General features: G+C 37.2%; 2 protein-coding genes and 1 pseudogene across 3 annotated transcripts in view; all 3 read left to right on the top strand.

The window, feature by feature from the left end:
• Positions 1-6,331, top strand: part of LOC131783655 (maestro heat-like repeat-containing protein family member 1) — a 39,237-nt gene extending 32,906 nt beyond the window's left edge. Inside the window, exons 35-42 of the mRNA XM_059100415.2 lie at positions 647-761; positions 1,333-1,479; positions 1,983-2,171; positions 3,018-3,170; positions 3,659-3,793; positions 4,297-4,399; positions 5,055-5,120; positions 5,309-6,331. Of these exons, the coding sequence (XP_058956398.2) occupies positions 647-761; positions 1,333-1,479; positions 1,983-2,171; positions 3,018-3,170; positions 3,659-3,793; positions 4,297-4,399; positions 5,055-5,120; positions 5,309-5,391 (991 nt within the window). The 3' untranslated portion in view covers positions 5,392-6,331. The remainder of the gene's footprint in view (positions 1-646; positions 762-1,332; positions 1,480-1,982; positions 2,172-3,017; positions 3,171-3,658; positions 3,794-4,296; positions 4,400-5,054; positions 5,121-5,308) is intronic.
• Positions 6,332-7,437: 1,106 nt separating this feature from the next.
• On the top strand, positions 7,438-9,682 carry LOC136279611 (piggyBac transposable element-derived protein 4-like; annotated as a pseudogene).
• A 1,844-nt stretch (positions 9,683-11,526) lies between these two features.
• Positions 11,527-26,045, top strand: part of LOC131783666 (twisted gastrulation protein homolog 1-A-like) — a 24,686-nt gene continuing 10,167 nt past the window's right edge. For both annotated transcript variants that reach the window (XM_059100432.2, XM_059100431.2), the window contains exon 1: positions 11,527-11,613. The gene's annotated coding sequence lies outside the window, so the exon portion shown is untranslated. The remainder of the gene's footprint in view (positions 11,614-26,045) is intronic.

Here is a 26,045-nt window from a genome sequence, read left to right as displayed (position 1 = left end):
TTATTCTGACTTAAGCTATACATTCTTTTATATATTTTGAAACTCTGGATTTAATAATCACTGGGGTGAACAGGGGATTAATTGTCGCACGATGGCGCGAAGATTCGAAGTTTTTGCCGAGAGAATAAAAACAAGAATTATCAACGAGCGCGGCGAGCGATATAAATGATGCTATACTATGAGTGACTAATTGTTGAACACATTTTTTCAATATCTTAACTTCAGAAAGGAACATTTTCGACACTGTATATTCTAACACCAGCACAGCTACACATTGTACAGCCTTCAAAAATAAATTTTTACTCCATAAATCGGCAGTGATTGGAAATTCCCGCGCATAACCTTATACAAGACGAATGAAAATTTTCATTTTCACTGATGATAATTCGCCGTATTCTATCCTTTTTTCGTTCAAACTCGCTGCTTTTCTGTTCAAGGAATTAAAATATTGTTGTTTCTCTTTGGAATGGCAAAAAGCGTAAAGTTTCTGCGCTTGCGCCGGGCTGAATTGGCGATGTCTTCGGTATTTCATCCGCCCTTATTTTTGACGTGGACAGAGTCATCGTTTACACAGAATTGTTGATGCTCGTGGCGAGTTCTTCGTATAGTTAGTCACTAATTTTGGTAACTCTGTTCTATGTTTTAGGGCCCTCTGTAAAGCGGTCCCTCATTTAGTTCCTAAAGTGGTTGATCACCTGAACCCTATATTGTCAAGTGTCTACGATGCACAGAGAATCGTAGCAGCAGCGTTTATTGCTGAGGTATGATAAATGGCTGTCAAAGCCAAAATCCTTGTAACTAGCCCTTAGAAGCGCTCCCTCAGATCAAATGCCATCGAGCTCGTTCAGACATTACGATCTTTATATGGTTTTCCAACAAAGCCCTTTTGTAACTAGAAAGTAAGACAAGTAAGACAAGTAAGATGTAACCAAGAATGCTTCAAAACCTTGAGAAAAATACAAAGAAACTACTTGAGGCGGGTCTTAACAGGGTCAACCGTCAACTTTCGATGTACAAAAATTTTCTTTGATCAGGCAAACACGGGACTTAAATCGTCAGCCAATAAGAAAGCTAGCCAAGGCTTTTTTTTTTTATCTGTCCTTCGCCAGACTTGGTCCATTCAAAACTATTTTATTTCTTTCCTGTGCATTTGGATTGTTATTGTTTGGTTTTCTCGTAGTTGAAATTAAATGGGATTCTTTAAACAACCTCGCTAATAAAAATATGGAAAAATAACAAACAAAGCAAATACTTGGCGTGGCAAAGACGTGCTATTGGGGCTGCGGCTAATTTTGTTGTTGTTGTTTATCTCTGTTCTTGTATGGCGTGCAGTTAATTGACCAGAAATGTGGCGGTAAAGTGGAAGTAGTAGAAGTCCTGATGAATAGTCTGCTAGGCCGATTGGTGGATACGTCACACGTGGTTCGTAAGTTCTGTATCAGAGGACTGGGGAACATTTCCAGTGTGGAAGACTCTCAGGTAATGCGCGCGCATTATTTAGTTTGATATTTACTGTCTTATTCCGCAAAGTTCTTCTTGTCTTGAATGGAGGCCGCCTTTAAAAAAAATGTGATTTTTTTTGTTGAAATTTCCTGGACGTAAACATTCGCGCGGTAACGAAGGTATTAAGTTATTGTTAGTTTGTAGCGAAGGTGCCTCTATGATAATCTGATCTTAAATCAATGGAGTGGTTTAAGATAACACCACAATAATTATAGTGTACATTGCCGAGTCGAGATCAATTTCCAGACAGAATAGTTAATCACGTGAGGAGAAATGTTCAGAAAGTCAGTAACAAGCGTTAGCTGTTAAATGCAATGCAAACCAAAATCCAGTTAAATATTTTTTTCTTATAAAAGAGAAAGTGCAGCTTCTAGAGGTTTCGAGATATTCGTTAAAATTTTTCCACCTTTACCCACTATGTTTCTTGACCATGAAATAAGTCATTGCGCCTGAAAATGACAACTTTTGTAATTCTTCAGCTTGAAAAATATTCCACCACAATCCTGTCTGCGATGATGGCGGGTATGGATGACAAAGATGATCTAGAGGACGAAATAACACTGGAGTCAATGTCAGGGCTTGCCAAGATTCTGGCAAAACTGGATGAAAATAACGTGCGGCAAATACTTATCAACATTTGTCTTAGAATCAGACCCTGCTTTGAAAAGGTGGGTCCCAAAATCAAACAGTGTCATTCAAATGGCTTAATTTGGTCCCCTTTTTTTTTCTCTTTTTTTTTTTTGGGGGGGGGGGGTTTACTTTGAACGTTTTGTGGGGATTTCCTTTAGCGGATTGGCAATAGAGACCTTTAGCAAAGCACAACGGCGACGTCAACGAGGACGTGGCAAAGCAAAAGATCTAATGGGCAGAACAATAGCTCAGTACGTGCGTTTTGAAACTGTACATTTCTTAGCGGTCCTCTGCAAATAACAACGTGAAATCACCAAAATAAGCGTGGTCTGAGGAAGGAAACCACGACGGCAAATTATTTAAGTTTCCATTTGGAACTCAACGCTGCCCTCATACGTTATGCTGAGGTTAACTTGCGCCGCCGTAAGAGATGGTAAACACTTCCAGTCATTCGCGAAATTCCATCAAAAAATATAAATTCATTTTCAAATCGACGTTTTTCTTGGCGTTGCCGTCCTAACTGGGGAACAACTTTTTTGCCATTTCAGGAGACTGAAATATCTGTTTGAAATAAAATTTTGGGATTTTCTGTTTAAGCAGCCGATTCACGCTGGCCTATAGGAGAAATTCTGAAGGTTTTGGTCTCTTTTATGGATAAACAGTCAATATTGACGTATTTTGCCAGCATGCGATCTTTATCGCTCCAGTAACGCAAGCTTCTTAAAGCGGAATTCTTTACAGAATCGTAGGACGTATTTTTGCAAGACTTTGTATATCTACGAATTATTGAATTGACCTACCGGTATATAAAATTTCAATTAAATTAAATTTATTTTTGATATTTATTATTCATTATTTACAGATTTGTCTTTTAAATTTTGAAGGAAAAAGATGCTGTTCGAGCTGCGGCCTTTACCTTATTTGGTAAACTGTCTCGTTTCAGTGACGGGCCGTCAAAAGCCCCGTTCCTGGAGCAAGTTCATACGAACTTTATAAGTGTTATGTTACACTTAAACGAAGAGGTGGAAGTCGTCAAGGTAGAGAAAAGGATTCACGTTATAACCTTTTAAAGATTAACGCTCTCGAGATAGCTTCTGGTTACGGCACTTTCCTTGACTGGCATTGGTGTCAATAAAAAAAAAGTCCTTCCAAATGGCAGCCTCATACCAAAAAGCACCTAAAATTCGTGCGCTTTTCACGGACAGTTAACAGTCGAAAACGGCTGAAAGACACTGACCTCCTTAAAATAATTTCAAAATAGAGGGCACTTATTCAGGGCAATTTTCATCCACTTTACTGCGCTCTAAAAGACTTGCGCTTTCTCGTGCTCGTACTCGTTTAGGTGTATTTGTTCTTAGTTATCATTGGCTTGTTGTGAAGTTGTGAATATTTGGCTCCCCATTATGAAGCACGGACCTCGCTGCACTCGTTCCGTACGTCATGACCTCAAGCCAAATATTATCCCGTCCGGCCCCCCCACTCAGTCAATAAGTACATTATATTTCACATCTTGTCCGTTTCTCAGGCGTGTAAAGGCTGTCTACGGTCCATCGCTCCTCTCATGGGCTCCGAATCTGTTAACAAAATGTTCCAAAAACATTTGTTGGAAGAAGGACATCTTCATTACGGCGAGTTCATGAACGATCTCTCTAGACTTCTTGTAAGTACAGTCTTTTGATTCATCTCCAATTTCATGGTAAAGTAAACGGTCTTCAAACTACGTCAAGCATATAACACCGTCGATTGGTGTATGTCAACATCAAATAAGTTCCTTACCCTAAGACTTTCTGCTGTTGTTTCACAAGCTTGATTATTTGAATACCAGATTTTAGGGAGCATTTTACATGTTAAAATTACAGATTGTGTCATACCAGTTCAAACTTATTTCATAATTTTGCTCGAGAATATTTCGTTAGGAGATCGCTAGGAATCTAACCAGGGATCAATCGCTGCAAATGTGTTTCCTAAAAGATGCTCCGTAATGTGTTCAAAGTCTTGCCAGTTTCATCGACCTTATCTACCTTCCCTGTGTTGCAGGGTTAAAAATATTCACTCATCTTTTTTTTCCATGTAGATCAATCCTTACGGGGTAGTCACCTCTCCCGCGCTAGTCACCTCTCCCACGCTAGTCTCTAATGTCTAACATTCTTCTTTACCCTATAGATTGTTGATTTTCCTGATAAGATTAATTTTTACGTGATGGGCTGCGTTTCATTCTATAAAAGTTCTCGAGATGACATCAAAGCGAATGCGGCGTTGCTCACTGGTGAGTGACCCTTCGTAATTTGAGGATACCGATTTGGAAGCCCCTGTAACAAATGTGTTTATTTAGAAATCTCTGGCATTCGGAGAGAAAAAACCATCCTCTGACAATAACCAAATTTTTAAGAAACAAATTACTCCAGGGAGGTATTTGGATTGGAGAGGCTTTAAGGGTATCTATGACTCCGTCCTTCCCCCTCTCATATGTCCAGAAAGGCAAGCAGTGATAAAAATGGCAGATTTGACGAAATTTCGACAAACTAAGGAAACGTTCGAGGATTTGACGATTTTGGTGAATTTCAGTCAAATTCATCAAAGCGAAATTAGCTTGATGGAATTGATAATTTTGACGAATTTTCGCCATCTTCGGTACCGCATGCATTTCTGGACATACCCCAAGGGTTATGATTTGTAAAAGATGAACCACTGTGGTATGGCACCAAATTCCAGTAAGACTATATTGGAGAACAACGCTTTTTGAATATCCAGCTTAGTTCCTTCCCCTTCCCATCCTTATTATATTCATCCCCAACTTCGCAGTCTCGTCTTTCTTGTTCTCTTTGTTGTTGTCCTGGTATTGGGGCGTAGAGAGAAAGAACCTTTCGAGTAACGATAAAGTTTTATAGATAACGGCTGTTCCCCTTTGTCATAAATTTCAGGTTTTATTCTCGGTAACCTTCCTCAAGAAAGAAGAGATGAAATATCCAAAGACCATGTGTGTGGGGGTAAGAATTTTGATTTGCTTGAAAGCATTGATGGTATAGTGAAAATGATCGGCAACTTTGCACCTACCCCTCCTCCAACCCTAGTTAGGGTTAATGTTGGGTTAGGGGAGGGGTAAGTGCGCAGTTGCTTATATACTGACACTGATCCGTGAAACTAATGCAATTTGTGTTTATTTATTCCGTTACAGCTCTGATTCTTTTGCTGAAAGATCCATCAGGTCAAGTGAGATGTAAAGCTGCCGAAGCAATGAGCTTGCTTTATGACTACTAAAAAAACTAACAATTATAGTGTTAAAAATAAAATAGATGAATTTCAAAGAAAAACAGATTTAATGAAATTAAGATCGTTTACTTTACAGGTTTATCTCGGAATATTTTGCGTAAACTGGTAAAAGAACGAAAATAAAGACGAGATTTATTAATTTTAATAAGATTTGACCTCAGAAAGTGACCTTGCGAGACCACTGCCTTTTTCTTTACATTCAATGTGTCTTATTAAGTTTCAATTGCACAAGCAGTAGCAGCCATTTCCGCAATGTTCCCATCTAAAAGTCTTTGTACAGGTAAACAAGGTCGCATGCTGGTGACGATTAGTGACTGCTAGGGCGGTTTCATTCGAGAAGACAACAAAGCAAAGCATTCAGGCGAGTAGTTCACTATTCCTTAAGACTGTCTCTTTAGCTGTTTTGGTACACGTGACTAATTAACCTTTGGCATTTACTCCATGAGTTAATTTCGGAGTTTGGCCACAAGGTTAAAAGTCCGATAGTTAAGAATGCGGAAGTACCTATGAGTCCACCCACCGGATACTAATATTGCAGTTCCTCAAAGGAACACTTTAATCATCTTAGACTGCATTAGATTGAAATTTATTAAATCGACTCTTCGCAATAATTTAGAAATTTGACAAATTATAAAACCTTTTTTTGGATAGAATATAAAGCAGTTTGAGTAAACGTGGTTCAACACATAGGAAATAGATTTTTGCTCAAGTGAAAAGTTTCGAGGTTCCTATGAAAATTATACGAAATTATGTTAAAAAAAACCATCGCTAGTAAGTTTTTTTCCATTTGAAAAAGGATTTAAAGTCACACTTCCTTCCATGTCCCAAGTTTGGTTTCAATGGTCATAGAGTTGTAGAATCGTATGGTAGTTAGGACAAGATTTGAATGAATTCCGATTAAGATAGTCAATAAATTTGTTTAATTAAATCTGTTTAGTTGCCTTTGTATTCAGAACTAACAGTTAAGGAAATTGGTATATACTACACACAACTGAGTATTGCTATTCGCGCGCGCTGATTGGCTAGTTCGGAAGTGAATAGGAAGTATTATCACCTCCGAGCAGCCTATGAGACAAAATTATTCGTCAAGAATTTAATTTTCTGACCATTTTACAGTATATTAAAAGATATAAACTAATTTTTTTGGTATCTGTAAGGTATATACTAAAACGATCATTAATTAAGTGTCGGTGAAAGTGGTGGATAATTATCCACCACTGTTCACCTCCACTTAGGTGAATAAATGATCAATTATTTCCAACGTTCTGAGGTACTTTGACCTCACCTCACTCTTGTATGTATGCCTAGTTTCTTTTTAGAATAGCAGGCAGGGTGCCAGCGGAGTAAGTGGTTTTTTAAGAAGGCAGCGAAGTAGCACCTGGAAGAGTCCATTCCTTTCGCGACAGAAGCTCCCACAACGTCTTTCGTAACTTCTTCAGAAGTTTGAGCTTTCACTGTCGCTTGAGTTTCTAGAGAATTGAGAAGGTTGTCGGTACCTGGTGTTGAACTGTCCGTGAGTTTAAAGGAATAACAAAACTATAAAAAGAAATCACCGTGTACGATGAATTGTAATCAGACACACAATTCCCATTGATAGTTACTGTCAATCAAGATCAATAATTAGTCATGGTGATTACTAAATTTATTTTTCGTTACGAAAAGGAAAAACGTGATACCTTTACAAGCAATTTTCTCTTTTATCGTGTTCTTACCGTTACTTTCAAGGATACCAACGCTAAGATTTATCAAAAGATTTATCAAGAAATTGTCATTTTCTACAGCTGACTAACCGTGATCTTACACTATAGTTTTTTAACAACATGGTGAGGCCCATTCTCACTTTTTAAAGTCTGAATGAATTAAGTGAAGACTATCACAGAACCGGCTTAATCAGCGACAAAAACACGATAATAAGTTCGAAACGCTACTATTAGGCCTACCAACCCTGACTTAGAAAGAAACTCCAAGGATCCCGCTTTCCTGTCTGAAGCAAATACGGAAATTATCTTACGGAAATTATGGCATATTTACCTCATGAAATCACGTACGGTAAGCAGCATTAACGAACTATTCAAGAGCTTACGTGCAGAGAATGGGGTAAAACGTGAAAAAAAAAAGACGCAAACAGTAACAAAACGGGACAGACATATAAGTCACCATTTATTTCACTTCTTATTATGTTGTGAAAGGCAGTAGAAAATAGCAAAGTATATATTTAAAAATAAACTTACAGCGCCGCGGTCCTCTTTGCCGTACGGGAGTTTAGAAATAGTCGTAAGGTTTCACTTCGGTGATCACATTGGCAAATCTGTTGTCAGTTCCTCTTTGGTTTGCTTCCATCAGGTTCCACTTTGGTGTTTTTAGCGCCATTTTCACATTGGTCTTACTGCAGTCAGTCTTTGCCATTTCAAAATAACTTAGATTTGCGGAAATGGTTTTAAAAACTCGAGAAGATATTGATACCTAGTTTCCATACATACTTACATACATGCTTTATTTAGCGTGGAAAACACGATTAGCTTTGTGACCGCTTAATACAGGTTTGCCGCTTTATACAGACTAGGGGTATTGTAAAAGATGATACACAACGCCACTTTATGCCATAGTTGACCGTTTAATATTAATGTACCCAAAAAAATACTTGAAAGATTATTCTTAGTTTTATTTGAGTGGTCCACTTTAAGTGACTGTTCAAAACAGGTGGGAGACAATACAAACAGGCTGTTGGGACTTTATAAAGAACGATCTTAATACAGATTCGAGCGTACATACATTGTAGCGAAAACTGTGGCTGCCAGTCACTGATTTCCGGAACTACTTTAAAAGTCATTTGAGCCAGGCGCCGCACGAATATCATAAGGTGATGCGTTCCATTGCTTTGTTGCAGTATAACGCCACGACTTTAGTCCATATCTGATAATGTTTACTTTACTGAGATACAGGTAGATTTAAATTTCCCAAAAGGTCAGCCGTTGTATTCTTTACATTTGTTAGGCTATTGAAACTCGGTGGGGCTTTGACAAGTGTTGGAGCTTAAAGACCCTATATCATGGTCTCTGGGCAAGAGCAATCATGCCCAGAACCAGATGTAAAGCCCTAATGGCCATGTTGATCCCGTTGAAGAAGATATATCCCATAAGTTGCGTAAAGTTGAGTCATTTATTGATTATTTTAAATCTAGGTGTCTTGCCTTGTACCAGCCCAGACAAAATTTAGCTATTGATGAGCGGATGGATAAGTCTCGCCACAGGTCTGGTATACGACAGTAAATCAAAGACATGCTCGCCAAATGGGGTATCAAATTGTGGGTTTTGGCAGACAGTTCAAATGGCTACACTGTAGACTTCAATGACCACGTTGGTAGAGCCGCAGGGCAGAAAACTAGTGAATTTAATTAGGTTATGATGATGGTTATGATGAGACTTTTGGCCTTTTCTAAATCAGGGTTACCATTTCTATGTCAATAACTTTTATAAATCGGTCCCATAGTTCAAAGATTTGTTTGCTCAGGGAGTCCTTGCCACTGGTACCATCCTGGAAACCAGGAGAGGCTTTCCAGCTGCGTTCAAAAAGAGTAAGGAATGGGCCAAGGGGAAAAAAAGGGTGACATGCGTTGGGAAAGGATCCTCCTCTTTTGGTACTTCAGTGGGTGGATAACAAAGTAATTTCAATGTTATCAACTATAGATAAAGTTAATTACCATGGTCTGCTCAACAGGAAAAGAAAGGTGGATGGTGTGCGGGACACAAGGGAAATATCACAACCTAAATTTGTAGCTAATTGCAATAAGTTTATGAATGGGGTTGACCGATCTGATCAAATTCTAACCACAAATAGTGTACCATGTAAGTCCACGAAGTGGTGGGAAACTTTGTTTTACCACCTAATTGACATGGCTGTAGTCAATAGCTTTATCCTTTTCAAAGAGCATAGGACTTAGTTTCCTGACGATGGTGCTCTAAAAAGGCCCTCTAATTATTCCTTGGGTGATTTCCGGGAAGAAATTGTTAGGCAACTCTGTGGTTTCTCCGATTATGGTAGTCCACCCCAGAATACCACGGTGAAATCACCCTCTTCCGCCCCAGAGGAGTTTACAACTGTCCATATCCCAGTTTCCTCTGATACTCAGAGACGCTGTACGGTATGTTATAAAGAGAATAGCGGAGATTTTGGGGTTCGATCTTATTGTAATGCCCCGGCTCAATATCAGAAGTATATTCATGTTAGTAAGGGTTGGGATTGTTTTGCAGTGTTTTATTCTAAGAAGTTCCATAGCTAAATTTTTGGTGTACCATATTTCCCATAATTATAACATTTTGCTAATGTTTTTTCCAATGTTTTCTGACATTGTTTCTCAAAAATATATACAAAAAAAATTTAAATTTAAAAAAAAAAGGTATCTTTTTTATACTTTGCTGCTTTTTTCTTTGTCAGAGAGAATAGTTGTGATTTAGTCCTAGTTCTGAGGACTCCCATTAGTTAGAAGGGATGTTAAAAAGGCTAATTCATTCACTTAGTAACACATCAGAACCCACCCACCCTCCTGATAAAAAGTTGAATTTCCCCCCAAACATTTTTTCTGCTAATTTCTTTGAATGACATGACGCACATAAATATTCATAAAAAATTCATTATTTATTCTTTTTCTATTAGATTTTCAGGAAATGTTGCTGACAAGTTAACAATCTACTTTTTTTTTTTTTTTATCAATCAATCTTAAATAATCTATACCTATGAGGAAAAGTGACTTTGACCTCAATTTTTACACTATTTCTTATTTATTTTGTCTTTTAAATTTTATTTATCAGGAAAGTCCTGGGTTTCAATGATGAAATTTATATTTTCCTAAGAAGTCCATTTTATACACTTTAAAATGAGATATTGTAGGTGTTATTGCTGTAAATATTTGTTGAGATATAAATTAAAAACTGGATGTGGACAATTTTTGCGTTTTTCCAGCTGCAAATAATCAGTTAAGTTTACTTCAGATGGTACTCCTCTCATTTTACAAGACTAGTGAAGTAAATGAATTGTATCCTCGGTATCGTTACGTCAAGGCTAGGTCAATCTGTTATAACAGCACAAATGTATTACCAATTTACGAAATATGCCTTTACATCCAAAACTGGTTTGCCTTCTTTCTTTCCCGTATCTGTGCTACAAATCCTGGAAGGTTTTTCGGCATTTTTATCTCTTTTGAGTGATATCTGCTTCCTCATGAAAAATGAATATTTCAAACTTGAATTCATTTCAAAAAGGTGATTCTACTGTGTCGCATGTATGACTTGACCCAGAATATCACAGTATACCATCTTTAATCGGCTTGCAATTAATTTTCATCGGAAGAGAACGTGATATAATGATATAAGATGGCCGAAGGGTGACCTTGATCGACAACAAACGTCATACATCACTTAACTTCAGCTAATAACTAAAGGAACTCCATGTAAGCCTCTCAGTCAACACAGAAGAGATATAACCCCGCGGAACTTCCAGAACGGATTTTCAGACAAGACTTACTAGCTCCTTTGCAATTCTGATGATAGACTGACTCTCTTAGCCTAAAAGCACTCCATATATCAAAGTACAATGACGTCCACTTTTGACAGCAAGATATCGACACAATGTGGATGTTCAATTCTCTCGGCACAATTTGATCATAATAAAGATCGATCGGCTTCATTTTTCATTTCAGAAAATGCCTGTAGCTTCAAACGTCTTTGTTGTGTATCGGTAATTGAACATGTATTTAAGAAATTTAGAATAAGCCCTCTTATAAGTTTATGTCATCAAATGCAATACACCCGCTGCATGCTGGTAATGTTCATCACAACGAGTGGACAAATGTTGTGATTCTTCGCAAACTTTTCAAATAAAGAATTCATGATCAAGTATGTTTGAAAGATTTAACTCACCAGTGTTAACGTCAAATGCATGGGTAATCATGAAACGATTAAAGACTACCTGTCTAGTTGATAAGCATGACCTGTAAAGAATGTTTCGTGAGGTTTGGCAAATTGTCTCATTAATCCTTCTTACGTGCGACCTGTGTGTAGGCTTGGATCCAAAGTGATGTTGGGCTTACACCAAGGCCAGGGTCTTTCATTACTAATCGATGCGGGCGGAAGATACAAGTGCACTTAAATTGGAAAAAAAAAAAAAGAAAAAAAAAAAGGCAATTGGAAAGCAGATCATTTCATTCCAACCCAGGTATTTATGGCCATATAGGTTTAGATTGAATAGTTTTGTAGTTGACACGTTAAAGGGTCTGTTTGGGTTGACTTGCTACTGACTACAAGCTATACTAATCTATGCCGATCATAATGAACTCATGATGACGCCTAAGTTTACTGGAGATGATTTTTGAGTAGCCTTATGATATGTAAATGTCATTCGGTTGATAAGTACAATAACTAAAAATCAGTCTAACGCATGGTTAAGTTTTAAGTTTAGTTTAAACTATGAATAATCAAATTATGACCAAATTCAGCTTTTTCCTCGATGAGAAGGCGAGAGGAATTTAAATATACAGATTGACTAGGTGTTATCTTCTTCTTCTTCAAATTGTTGTGAAAAAACCAGCTTGAGGTTCATTTTCTTGTGTTTTCCATCGGAATGTATTACAGAGTAAGTCTCGTTATTTTGATTATTATACAAGATATGTCCTTTTCATGCTCAGTCGAAGCATGATATTGAAAGTTTCGTTTGAACTTGAGGCTAAAATTGAATTCAATATACTTTGATAGACCATATCAGAAATTAAATTTGTGTTAATGGTACGGCATCCGTTGTTCTGGTATATTTCTAAACATTATAACGTGTTATTCATAACTTTACCTAAGGTCATGGTTTTGAGAGTGTATTTGCATGATTGAACTGGAAGGGAACTATGTACAATAGCTGTGACCAGCTTTTGTTCACGTTCTCATTCTTTAGATAAGAAACCCTGTCGAAATTATATCGACACATGTACTCCCTGAGCAAGATTTAAAAAGAAAAACACAAAATTTCAAGTGCAGTAAAAGTCTGCTATGATATGCCAAAAACAAATTGTTAGCCAAATATTTTCTTCATTGGCCACGTATACCTGATATCCTTAATTACGATGAAACAAAAAATATTTTAGTATTTTGCACCAAATTGTGATTGCTATTTCTTTTCGGTTGGTTTCTAATTATTCTGTAGAATTGTTACTCCTATTTCTCTAGGCGAGAGATAATATTTTATCAGTCCCAGTTATACGGAAATAAATAGTAAATTCCCTGTCGCTGTGAGCTAAATAAGTTCCTTCTTGGGCTAAGCTTCATTGCAAATCCACTGTGTATAAATTTTGGGAGGAAAATATTACAACGTATGAATGTAATTTTGCAGCCTAAAATAATCCTAATCACCAACTTCCATTTTTATCACCCAAAACACATGGAGGTTCTTCGACATGTCGGAGTATTTCAAGCTTTTAAACGTAAGGTATCGATCGTTTCAATTTATGTCTTTCAAAATATATATGATAAAGCTTTCTTCACCTCTAGAGAAGGAGAATAGGTTATTGTTTGTATTTCTCAGGAAAAAAGTTCTCCTTAAAAAAGCTGATATGTAAATGAATACTGTTTAATAAGAATATTCCGCCAAGTTGACTCTCGCTTGTTGCTTTTGCCTGCTATTGTCGAATTAACTGGTTCAATTTTTGCCACCGAATATTGCTTAACGCTCTTTCGACATTACGATCAAATTTAGAATCCTACCTGTTTTCATACTCCCTGTATCATCATTACTTGTGAAAATGTTGTTGCTAGTATTGTGTTTTCTGTTTATCTGTAAGTGCAATGTTTTCTTGACCAAATCCAGCAGAATGTCTCAGTGAGGACAATTGATCTTGTAAAAGAGATTTTTGTTATTTCAATGCTAACTGTCCACTGGACTTAGCCTCCAGGCGTTTGCTTGTGTATTCATGCCGGCCCCAACCAGGAAATTTCTACTTGGTCTTCTTCTCCAGATTTGTTCCAAATAGTGTCACTTGACTTCACACAGTCATTCTAAAAGCACCACTACACGTATGCTACTACTAGAAATGTTTGACGCAAAAGGGACAATGTAGAATAATGTCACAAAGAATTAATTTGACCACCCTTAGACTTCAATTGACTCCCTCAGGTTGTTTTTTCTTCGAAGGAATTGCAAAGGAGTGCAATACTGTTAAGCTATAAAATGATGCTGCATCGATGTCATTATCAGCCAAATTGACAGTAAGCCACGATAAACTTGTATCAAGTATATAAACTCATCAGCAAAGTTTGTCTGCTCGAACTCGTGGTATGCTCATCTGCTATTAATCACGTCAGTAGCTCACAGTAGACATGAGGTAATGGTAATGTAAAATTTCTTATTTATGTGAAGACTCAGTCAGGTTCACCCGGTAAACAATAGCAATTGTTTTATTACCGTGTCAGAACATGGAGGAAACTTCTATAATTTGTCGAAATTGTGAGCATTTACTTGAATATTTCTTTTAAAATCGCAATGTCATCATTTGAAGTGACCTGTTTATATTTTTAGCTCTTCAGAGAAAAGAGAATGCACATGCTTTGGTTCCACGTCTTTTTTTATTTCGCGTTTTTTTTCTTTTGAAATTCTAGTAGCGCCCTTGTTTTGCCTCCAAGTTGTTATCTCTCCCAAACCGCAATTGTTAACCTTTGTACCTCTAGGCTCAATCCCAAGTTTTAATCAGTACAATGCACAGATAATTTTAATGTCTAGGAGCTAAATCGTGGCAGTTTGATCAAGTAACACTATAGACTATCTTCAACTAAGAAAAAATGTAGAAGAGCAACGTAGCACAAGCAATAATAAATCAAGAAATAAGGATACGGTAAAGGATGGAGAAGATAAATGTAATCAAAGTAAGATTCTGCTGAAGTTTTCCTAAGGTGCACGAGCTTTGTCGTAGATCTGTCAAAAATGTTGAGTACCTACACACCTTTCAGCATTCAAAATGCATCAAAAACGATCTGGCCCGAAACTGGAAATCCAGCTGAAATAAATGGCACCGTTGATTCCTGCTCTAACACTTTTGTTATTAACAAGGTTACCGAGTAGAAACATTTATCTAGCACCAAACTCAGACCAATTTGGGAAGCAGGAGGAGCTTGGTTTTTGAGGTCTAAAAGTCGACTGTTTTTCATGTTCACGCTTTTATGGCGTACCGGAAACCGGGGCAGACGTGCAGGATCCAAAAATATGGCCAGTATGAAGCATTGGGAGGTCATAAGCTGCTTACGAGCCGATTGTTTATTTACTGACATTCAACTAACAATTACTAATTGGTATAGCACGCAATGGACAGAAATCTAACTATTGAAGCTTACTCTGTACTCTCTTATTCTCTAATTTCATCATTGATACGTTTTTACCGAATAAACGTTAACTTAGCCATTATCTGAAAGTAAAGGAGACGGTCATTAGTTATTACTCACACGTGGAATTTGTTTTTCTGGGTGGGGCCGAGAAGGAGGCAATGGCAGTCGCCAACAAAGCTTAAAGTTGTGTAATTCGAACAACAAAGGATATTAGCTACGTGTTGCGTAAATACATTTACATTTCTAGACGAAAGTCTTGTTGGTGCCCCCATATACAATTTATCGCCGCGATAATTTTTTCACTTTGAATGGCCTCCAAGTAAACGTAAAATCTTCTGAGTTACTAACCTGTGTGGCTTTCGTACAAACCAATTCAAACGCGATGTGCAAGGATTTATTATTTCTTTCTTTTCCTTCTAGAGTCGTTAATGCGTGCTGGTAAAAATCTCTCTATCAGTAGGTTGCCGGAAGGCAAATTAAGATTATGCTCTCCACTAACATGTTTCAAAAGTCGGTTTCTTTATCGTCTGCTTTGAAATTAATTTTCCATACACTGATCGATCGCAGAAACCATCAAAGTATCAGAAAAACAGTTTTAAAAGAAAGAGGTACATTCTGAAAAATGGCCCATCATATGCTTCTGTTTCTCATAACTTTATCCTATTTGTGTTCTGCAAATATTAAGATTAGGATAAATGTTTCCTTTTCCCCCTTCAACCATTCTTGCTTTTCAAGCAATACAAAGGAGGAGTTTATTCGTGGGGCAGTCCATGCCTCGTATTGAGTGCTACGGTTGCAAAATAATTAATTAACATCGAATAGCATCGACAGGGGGTGAAAAGAAACTCAGAGATTGAAACGACTGCGGCTTAACAAGTAGTCTGCATGAACTATGCATCGTCATTTTTACTGACCAAAGTCAAACGTATCCAATGTCAATCTCATGGATTTCGAAAACTTCGCTCATAACCAAGAATTATCTTTTCTCCGGATTCTGCCATCAACTTTGCTTCTACTCTAACATGAGTAATGGCGAATTGCATAACGAAGTTTCCAAACGCATCAGTGGCTCAGGCACATGTATGAATGCTTGTGAGCAACTCGAATGTAGAAAAAGTGTAGGGAAACCAAATGCCTCACCCCCGAACATCGATTGGACGATGACATTAGACAGTATAGGGTAATTTAAGACTACTGACTCTACGTTTTTATTCATAAAGACGTTAATATTAAGTGACTTTCCTGTACAAAATCGGTTTCAAAGTTTGATTAGTTGATAAATGGACCTTGTGTCGTCTTCCCATCTCGGCAATGATGTTGATTAACAAATCGCGCTAAAAGGGAAGCGATGGGATTCCGAATAACAATAGCAATAGCAAATGTTCAATAAACAGTCATGAAAAGTGGCTACTTTAATACTGCTAACTGTCTAAACAATTAAAGAAAGGATTCGAATACAAATATACACATTCATGAAAAATGTAAAGGTATAAAATACAACAATGTCAAAACTCACGATAAACACAATTTTAAAATAATTAAAATAGGTAATAATGACAAAGATAAAAAAAATCAATGGCCATTCTCCCATTTGTTTACTTTTATTCGTGAACTCTATTCGTTCCTAAAACCATTATTAACCTATAATCATCATGGTTGCTTATGATCAATTTTTGTAACGCGATTAAAGGAGTTATTTCAAGATAGTTTAAGGGCTTTCTCGAAGAGTTAGTTGACGAGTTAAATTTAACGGTGATTTCTCAAGGAAATGAAGGAGGAGGAGGTTCAACATCAACAGGCATGGCGTCAGTGTAGTATTATAGAAGGTCAAACGTCTTTACAGAAAATTCTTTTATGCTAGGTTACCTGTATCATAACCTTGCTGTTACATAAAGCCATAAATATGTTTACCGCAAATCAAAAATAACTCTGGTCAAGTGCTCTTAATAGTTGATACGTATCAAGAGTCAGGTTACCTGCACGCTTGTAAACAGCTTAATGTAATGTTGTCTCAAGTAGAAATGGTTTTAATTGCATTTTAAATTTTATCCCAGTGAGTGTTACTTTGCAACCCCCTCTGTGGAAAAAAACCTGTTTTAAAAGCATCACAAATTATTTTGTGGAGACGGAGCATAAGGCATGATCTATCCGTCAATCTACAGTAAGTTACGAGAATATTTGTGTATGCATGTTTTGCATTCTGTTTCATTATATCATTTCCGGGAGTAAGCTTGATTTTTTCCAAACACCTTTGATATGCCAACGTCAGGCTTTTCGAATTTATATGAAGGTCTACACCAAGTGTGAAAATGAAAACACGTTTTCACGGGTTGGGAAATTAATTATGCTTTATAGTCTCAGCTGTTAGGAAAGGCCTGACTTGTTTGACTAAAACCTACTTCACGCGATTACACCATTTTTCAGACAGCCAACACGCTTGCGACATTTTTTAACAATATTTTTGCTTAGGGTAAGGGTTAGAGTCTATGGCTCCCCTGTTTTCGAAGAACGAACACAAGTCATAGAATCAATTAAACTTGTAAGGACATATCGAAGTTAAAGGATACATGACATCGTCAAAGTCTTGATCACCGCGCGAAAAGTTTATGAAACAACGAAACTAAAAGCATATTTTTTAAACTCGTACTTCAAAAAGTCATATCAAATGTTACCTCTTATTTGTATGTCGATCCGTCAATGTTCATGCACTAGCGATGGTTCAGAGGTTTAAGTCCAATGGGTTTTTTGCTTGTATGATATATTTCATTACAATCATGGTTAAAGACAGCAATAAAACTCGCAAAATAAAGCAGTTTTAACAGCAAAGTTGCCATCAGCATCATGAAGCTACAATTAGTTTCGACAAGGACGAAGAGTCGGAGAATTCTGCATTAGTGTTTAGCAAGTAACCTTTAACAACACTGCAAATAATTTTGTTTTGCAAGGTTAAAACCACAAGTAGTTCACCACAATACAGAAAAGTAGAATTTTTGCATACCGCACGAAAAATCCCAAGTTTCAAAGTTCCCCTCCGATGTTCTTTATCTTTTTCGCTCTCCGCGATAGCCTCCACCCAGTATTCCAGTCGATCGTTCCGAGAAATTTGTTGCAAAGGCTCTTCGTGTCTCACTCCTTGATTCTTTGTCACTTTTCTAGTCTTAATGCCACGCAGTAGCGTATCTTTTACTTTAATGATAACCATGTGCGACTTCGTTTCAGGGGTTATCATTCTGGACCGATTTCATCCACTGATTTGGACTTTTGATTGTTTTGCTTGCTTGTTATAAAGTCTGCTGAAACGAAAGTCTGCCAACAATGGATTTTAGCTTTTTAGAAAAAGAATTAAAGTACGATCCGTACACTCCCACTAATACAATAGACTTATCATCCCTAGTATAACGTTTGTTGAGATATTTTTGGGCGTTTGCGGTAGAGAAGACATATGACGAAACCGTGAGCGAATCCGGCAGAATAACTTCAGAGATAGGGAAAGTGCAAGAGATTGGGTAGACAGCGTCGTTGACAGTGAATTTCACTTGGTTTTTTATTTTAAAGAGGTAGCATGATAAATATACTGTAAGGTTTTGTAAGTGTTCGAACTAAGAGAACGTTGTGAATGTTCCCCCGAGTTTCAGGTGCAAACTTTATGACTATCCTGTGGGGTTTCCTCTCGATATGGTTTGTCTCCTGCAATTCCATAATCAGTGGTACTTGTAACTAAAACAACATTAACATTCCTGAAACAATTTTGAATTAATTTAGTATGGAAGTATCTGAAATACAGCGCGCCAGAAAGGGTCTCTTGTCGAGGTTTGCGCGTGAGTGTAATTCAAAATGGCGTCCCCTAAATGCTTCCCCCGACGCTTCGATTCTACCAGTCAAATTGTCATCAGTTTCCCTCAATTCATGGCTTTAGGACTAAATTGCGGTTTGCCATGTACGATTTATTTTGTTTATAACATCAACTACAGTTAGCCGCAAGTAAAAAAGCTTTTCATACGGCCCGCTTTCAGCCGAATTTTGTCCTTCTACTCATCCTTCTACTTGTCCTTCTACTTATCTCACAAAAACAGAATTCCAAAGAGGCCATCAGTTACTCGTGTTTCACGCTGTTCTTTGTTATAAAATTGGAAATAACTGACTGAAGGCATGTGAGAACAACAGCCACAATCTAATATTGAAGAACTGATTCATGTACCAGACAGATCTAAATTGCATTCTTTTGAAGTTATGATCAAGAGAAATCGTTCAATTGAAGAAACGTACATAACCTTATTCTACAATCCTTGGTCTGCTCTACCTCAGTTGAGAAGGAAACGTTAAAATTAACCAGATTAAGGAAGAATATTGCGCGATGTCATTGAACTGACTGTGCCTGATTTTTCCATTTCATTCGGATCGTCAGGTTACTTTAAAAAATAAATCATCATTGAGAGATGTCGCAAAATATCGTCCCTTGAACTGATGAGTTACAGTTATTGCTACGTCTCTGAAATCAAACCTGCTCTTGATTCGCATCCATCTTTTCTTGAAAACTGTAACCAACGAAACTGCTTTCGCGTCTCAGGACTGAATCTCAAATTATAGCCATGAACATAGCACAGAGCCCTTTTGTCAAAATTGACTGGTGATCTATTATCGATTACTCATGAATACCTTTCATAATGGAGATGAACGGATCTATTTTTGAACTTTAGTGCTTCTGGCCATATGCAATCATGATGTGAGCTTGTTGAAGTTTTAACTCAGTGTAGCTGACTGAAAACTGATTTCTCTATTGGAATCCGTAAAAATTCAAACGAAATTTAATTCTTTCCCGAGAAAAAAAAGGAACGTGGGTTGTATCGGGAAAAATATAAATCCCTGAATGTTTTGCTTCTCATCCCTTATGAGCTGAAGTTCAGAAACGGAAATCTCGAATAGTTGTTTATCCTGTTTCTTCACGACGAGCCGGTTCTTCTTTTGAAATTTCATAACCAGTGAACGCCGAGTGGTCGAGGGGTTAACAAATTAGGTAACGCACGGCGGAAAGCTCAGTATGAAAACGTACCCCAGCCAGCAACCAATTAAATTATAATTTAAGAATCATAATATTAGATCAAAACAATCCTGAATTGTCACGAAGGAGGACCTGTAAATTATTTCACCTTTGCTCTAACTTATTTCGTTTTTGCATTTTATACCTATTATCCTTAATTGTTCGTATTGGAAAAGAAAGCATGGAAGAGCTCAAAATCATAACCAACGTCAACATGTAGACGTCAACCGTAGAATAACTAAAGCACTTTGAAGCTGTTTTATGTTGTTTAAGATCAGAATTTAAAATACTAAAGAAAAAGTTAAAAAAGAAAGGCTGAGAATAAAACAGTGGCAACTGGAATAAGAGCAAATCACAGAACATTCCACAAATAAATTTATTCGAGTTCAATCAATCAGTCAATAGACTTTATTTAGCCACGGGCAATTCATCAGCTATTTACAAAAGGATTGAACTGTAACTTCACGACCATAAATATAACTATAAACTACAATATATTGAGAAGCTGCTTTCCGTGAATGCCGTACCTCGAAGAGCTCTGCTGATTGTTCCGGTTGAACATTCTTATCAATTATCTTGTCTGCGTGAATTCCTCAAACTTAATGAGAAAATCACTCACCAAGGAAATCCGTCATGAGAAAGACTAAACCCTCATAAGATTACCAATGGATCCAGAATAAAAGAGCAGTAGGTGTACAGCCTTGCAAATGATTGCGCACCGAAAATTATACTTAAGGAGGACCGGAAATGATCCAGTTAGAAGAACTGAATTGGCCTGAAAATCTACTAACAGCCAAATAATTGCAAACTTAAAAACTAAGTAAGTAAATTAACATGTAAAAAAGAGAATTAAGCAAAGGGCACTCCTAGAAATTACTTGTTTTTGGCCCACGAATAGAAAGTTGGGGCTTACTTTAGAAGACAATTACTATTAGATTTTTTTCTTTTTTTATTTTTATCCAAAAAATCAATTTGATATTGTTCCAAATATTCTTCTCGTTTGTTATGATGCTAAGTTTCTGCATGGAAAATTCTGATATTCATATTCTGTACAGTAATGGTCTTAACCAGCTAAACCACCCTGGTTTACACCTCAGGTGATATGAGCCTTATCCATTCTAAGTTAATGGCTAATTGCTCTCACATATAGTATCTCATTGCTCATGCAATCTTAACATACAGGCCAGCTCTGCACGTAATTTACGCGTTGTCTGACCGAAACTTCTTGTGTTGGTCAAAGACTTCAGAGGACAAATTTTAATTTTAATTTTTTATCGAAAAATAAATTCAATGTTGTTCTACGATTATTATGATACTGACTTTCCGCATAGAAATGTTATGATATTCAGATTTTGAACATTAGTAGAGCGGTGGTGGATGTGTATCTGCACTAGATCCGCTATGGAACACTAGAACATCAGTTTAACCAGAGAGAAACCTTAGGTCCACTAAAAATAGTATGACCATCAACTCAAAGTTTTTTCATAAATAAACACAGTGAGAATTAACAGAGTTGTAAAAATTGGTCTTGTGCGTGTCGTTCTTCAATTGTATAAGCATGATACTGTGTCATCTTTTTTCCGGCAGCAGTCCATTGGCGTCTCAGTTGCTTAGCGTAAAATCAAGCGATCAGCTGAAAGGCTTAACGTCATGGATATTATGTGCGGCAATTAAAAGAAAATTCAAACATTCTTAGTCATATTGCGGAATCGCGAAAGTCCATAACGTGACTTTGCCTTAAGAGTTACCTTCCCAGCAATTGACCAAGGACGGAGAGTATTTATGATGAGAACTGACAAACAAATACGTCATGCACAAACTAACATCGAATCATGGCTAACAGCTAGGAAATAACGTTAGATTGGGTTTAACTTCACAAGGTTATAGGGAATCAAAAAGCGCACCTTTAAAGTGCAGCTATGTGCACTAAATAAGCTCTTGAATCAGCACCCTATGAATATAAAAAACCTTTAAGGCAGTGCCCTTCTAGCTGTGCTGCTCTGAAAGAACTGTCTGAAATGATCTGTGTAATCGTTTTGTAGGGACCCTGAGCAGGAATGCACTCGTCGATGAAATTATGTATCGAGGGCTCAAAGACTGAGTAAAAAAAAGAAATTTGAAAGCAATCTCTTGCCAGGAACTACTGGGATATTTCGCATTTTTTCTAAGTTAGCGAGATACAGCTTGCCATGAAATGGAGAGAAGTGAAATGGCACAAACAGGTAGTTCATGGGATTGAAGTAATTTGCAGAAAAAAATTTCTGAAAATATTGGCTTTTGCATGATAATACCGTACATGCATATTCATCAAGGACTAACTTGGAAACCCCCCTTCTGAGACGATCTACCTATCACGATCATATATGTTTCTCTGTAATCTCACTGGTAATGACATGGTAATGCAAATCGCTTAGTTAAGGTTCCAACGCTTTAGCATAAGCACGTAGCAGGTCTACGCCCACCATAGGAAGAAATCTAAAAGAACGATGAGTCCACCATGGCATGCAAAATTCACCTTTCGATTAGGATATGCACTTTCAAATCAATATTCCCGTGTAACAACATGGCTAATATATGATGTAGGCCTATGGCCAAACTGTTTGGCTTGGGGTTGGATAATGATTAGCCGTGCGCTTCTCGCGAATCATGTTGCACCATCTTAGTCAAAGGGATAATGATTTTTAAAAGACCATTGATTCCAATAGTCCAATAGATACTCGTTTGGAGAAGAATAATCATGTTAAACTTTCTTCGATCTCCGATATACATACGTTACGGTCTTCCTAATTTTTCCGGTCTCTTCCCTGAAAAGGTTATTTGTTACATATGATATAAATAAAGAATACATGCAACTAAAGCTAATTAAATTGAGTTTGTTTACGCTGCGTTATTTCGACATAAAAATCATAGATCAGGTAAATGTTCTCTTTTGCTTAATTACGTCGTAATTGAGCTGAGGCGTCTGCCCATTGGCACACATTCGAAACTGAGCTATAATTATATTGGGTGAACCAATATACTTAAATAATTCTTTAGCTTTATTGCTATGTTAGATGTCTTTATTTTCCCCTTGCCTGAAACCTTCATTAAAAAGTCCGGACTGCAAGGTTAATACCTTAGTAGTCTTTACGGTATATGATTGGACCTGCGCTTGAGACCGAAATTTCAAAGCAGTTAGTGTGTACTAATCGACGCATTCTTTGTTACGTCATCTTTCATATTAGCGTATCTTTCCTTTTCAGCCGGTTTTTATAATTTTTTTCTACAAATTTATTGTGTACTTATGTGTTATTGGGGTCAAACACTCCTGTGCAAAAACACTAAATTGGATAAGATATTTCATTCAAACACTCCTGTGCAAGAGTACTAAATTGGATAAGGTATTTCCTTGAGTTGTCAAGAACAGGGCAAAAATTGCATGACAACTAATTTCCTGTTGGCCCGCAAGGTTATTGATGAAGATTTGGAATGGCAAGTTTGATATACTGGGATGATAGTCCAGCAAATCTCTATCTGATTGGGCTTTTAATGGAAAGGATCAATATTGAATGAATGAAATGTGGAGGATTCTGGTCTGTGTCGCACGAATTGAGCGTTAAAATTACAGAAAGTCTATCCTTTTCAGTTATATATCATTAAAATTTGATACTGATTTAAATGTATGAAACAGTTTTCAACAGTATTTTTAGAAAAGTTTGTAAATTACTTGCCGTCGACTCGTGATTTAAAACCCTTTATTGAGTTTTCCCACCATCCTGGGTGGGTTATTACGCCAGTCAATCAACAGAAAGAGCGGTCTATTGCTTAGCTAAGTGCTGATTCATTACGAAGATCCGTTACACAAAATTTCCTTTCGACAGACCACGACTTAATTATGACTTAAATGCGTATTTGCTAAGAAGGGATCTATTTGAACATTAATTCTATTTAACGATCGACAAGAGCTGATGCAATTCTTAAGCAAGCACTTGCGTGTCTAGCCATGATCTCATTTGCATTTTCTGCCCTCTTGCTGTCAGCGGCTCTCGACCGATGAGCCCGTGAGAATTAACGAGAGGTCGCGCGGCCGCTTTCTAAAGTAATAGAAAACTCGAGACCAAATTGGAAATTGTGGCTAAGCATAGCGGAAAGGATGGTGAAAAGGATTTTCGTGTTTGTGAACGTTGTATCGAAATAATTTTATAGTTACGTTTTCTGTTTTTGATTTTCGATCTTATTGAAGGCAATTTGATTGTTTTTCCGTGGCTGCAAAGAACACCTTGCAAAGGATGCAATGTAAAAAAGAATATACATTGACTTTTAAAGTGATGCGGGAGGCGAACTAAATGTTTTCAGACTGCCTATACTTTCTGGTGATAGCATGATTACCCAACAAGAAAGGTCTGTGCTAAATTTGAAGTCTCGAGAGTAACGCGTTTATAAGATATATACGAAGGAAGTTTGTTTCTGAGGACTATTTACCGCGAAAAACAAGACTACATACTGACTTTGTCGTTAACGATATAGGAAGAAATGCGTGCCAACCACTCAGTTTATTATGAAAGTACAAAGGTATTTCCACCGGAAGTCAATTCATTACTTCTTTTGGCATTCTTTGAGCTTCACCAATCAAGTGAAGAGCCCTTGAATTCCAGTCGGGCGCCACAGAAGAAAATCTCTCAAGGGCGCTAATAAAAACAAGATCCCCGTGCAATTTACAGGAAGATCACGAAAGGTAGTGAAAAACATAAATGCCCCTGTGATTTGCCTGCGGTTACGATTAAGAGAGCAAAGGAAATAATTATTGGAAACGATAAATCCTTGAGCTGATAGTCAGTAGTTGGATGAACAGAATAAACTTGTTGCTTAACTGAAACCGACTCACTACTTCCTTCCGTGAACGGTAGGCAAAATATTTAAGCAATAGACCGCAACTAGTACTTCTATCGGTTTACCGGCGCAATAAACCACGCGGGTTGTTGGGAGAACACGAGAAAAATTTATTAATAAGAACCACAGGCGACTAAATAAGAAACTTTTCGAGTATTCTCATCAAGTCTCAATTGCTTTTTTACGCTTAGAAAGTGTGATCCATTGCTTTATTAAAAAAATAACCAGTGCAATAAATGATAGGTTTTTTTGACCAATCATACCATATTATAATCTTAATTAAAAGCATTTATTTCGATTTCCTACTTTAGAAACTTATTTATAGCCAGCATAAGTGGATTAAATGACACGTGCTTGAATATCTTTTTTCCTTTCGGTGGCCAACGAAGATGATCGCTTCCAAGTGCGGCCACAGACGATGAAGATATTCTGGGCGTAATTAGTTCCGGATTTGGAACGAAAGATTCCATTCTCAGTGCCGTGTTGCAGCATTTTTCGCTGATCATATGTTTATTTTTGGGTGTAGCTCTCTCCTCCACATATTTCTGTTTATCGCTTTTTTTTTTGTTCCTTTGTCTTGTTTCTTTTTACAAGGCTATTGTTGAGTCTCAAAGGTTTTAACATTAAGAAAAGAGCCAATTTTTCGCTTATCGCTGCACTGGTTAACCCTGAGCGAAATCTTAGCCTTTTGAAATTTTTAGCAAGTGGTTCCTTGTTTCCCTGAGCCTAAGATATTGATACAAATGTTCCCTCTCTGTTTATGGCAGAACCTCTTGATCTTGTCACACGAATCATGTAAACACAAATTGATTCCACGAAGGGGAAAACATTCCCGCCCGTTTTGCACGCTGCAAGGGTCTTTTTTGTTATAAAATGCAAAATCAACTGACTAGTCCTAGGCTGAACTGAGATATTTTTTGAAGGCAGGCAGCGCGGCTATTAATAGTGGCAACGTTCGCCATAAGTAAGTGGATCAGGATGCCATCCTTCAGATCATTGCAAGCAAAGCACTGCTTACTAAGAAGACACACATGAGAGTTTGTCAGAAGCTACGACTGAAATAGAATTGCTTTAGTCGGGCAAAAGCTATCTAAGCAATTTTCCTACTCTAAACTCAAAATACACCGAAAAGTACTAACAACATTATTGTGAGAAAAACGTCTATCAAAATTCAAAATAGAAAAATGCATTATTTTCAAAAATTACCCACTGGAGAGAAAAAAAAACAAACTGATCTGAACAAATGATTACGAATGTGAACATTCTGCCTTGTGGTTAGAAAACAATCAAAAGGGATGAAAATAATGTTAAAACTATTCAAAAGGGATTCTACCAACCGCATCGCTGTAATCAGATATTAGGTACAGTCTCGCTTCCACAAC

Source organism: Pocillopora verrucosa, chromosome 3 (assembly GCF_036669915.1).
Source record: "Pocillopora verrucosa isolate sample1 chromosome 3, ASM3666991v2, whole genome shotgun sequence".
Lineage (NCBI taxonomy): Eukaryota > Metazoa > Cnidaria > Anthozoa > Scleractinia > Pocilloporidae > Pocillopora > Pocillopora verrucosa.
The sequence above is the reverse complement of the archived record's forward strand: the minus strand, read 5'-3'. Positions and strand labels throughout refer to the sequence as shown.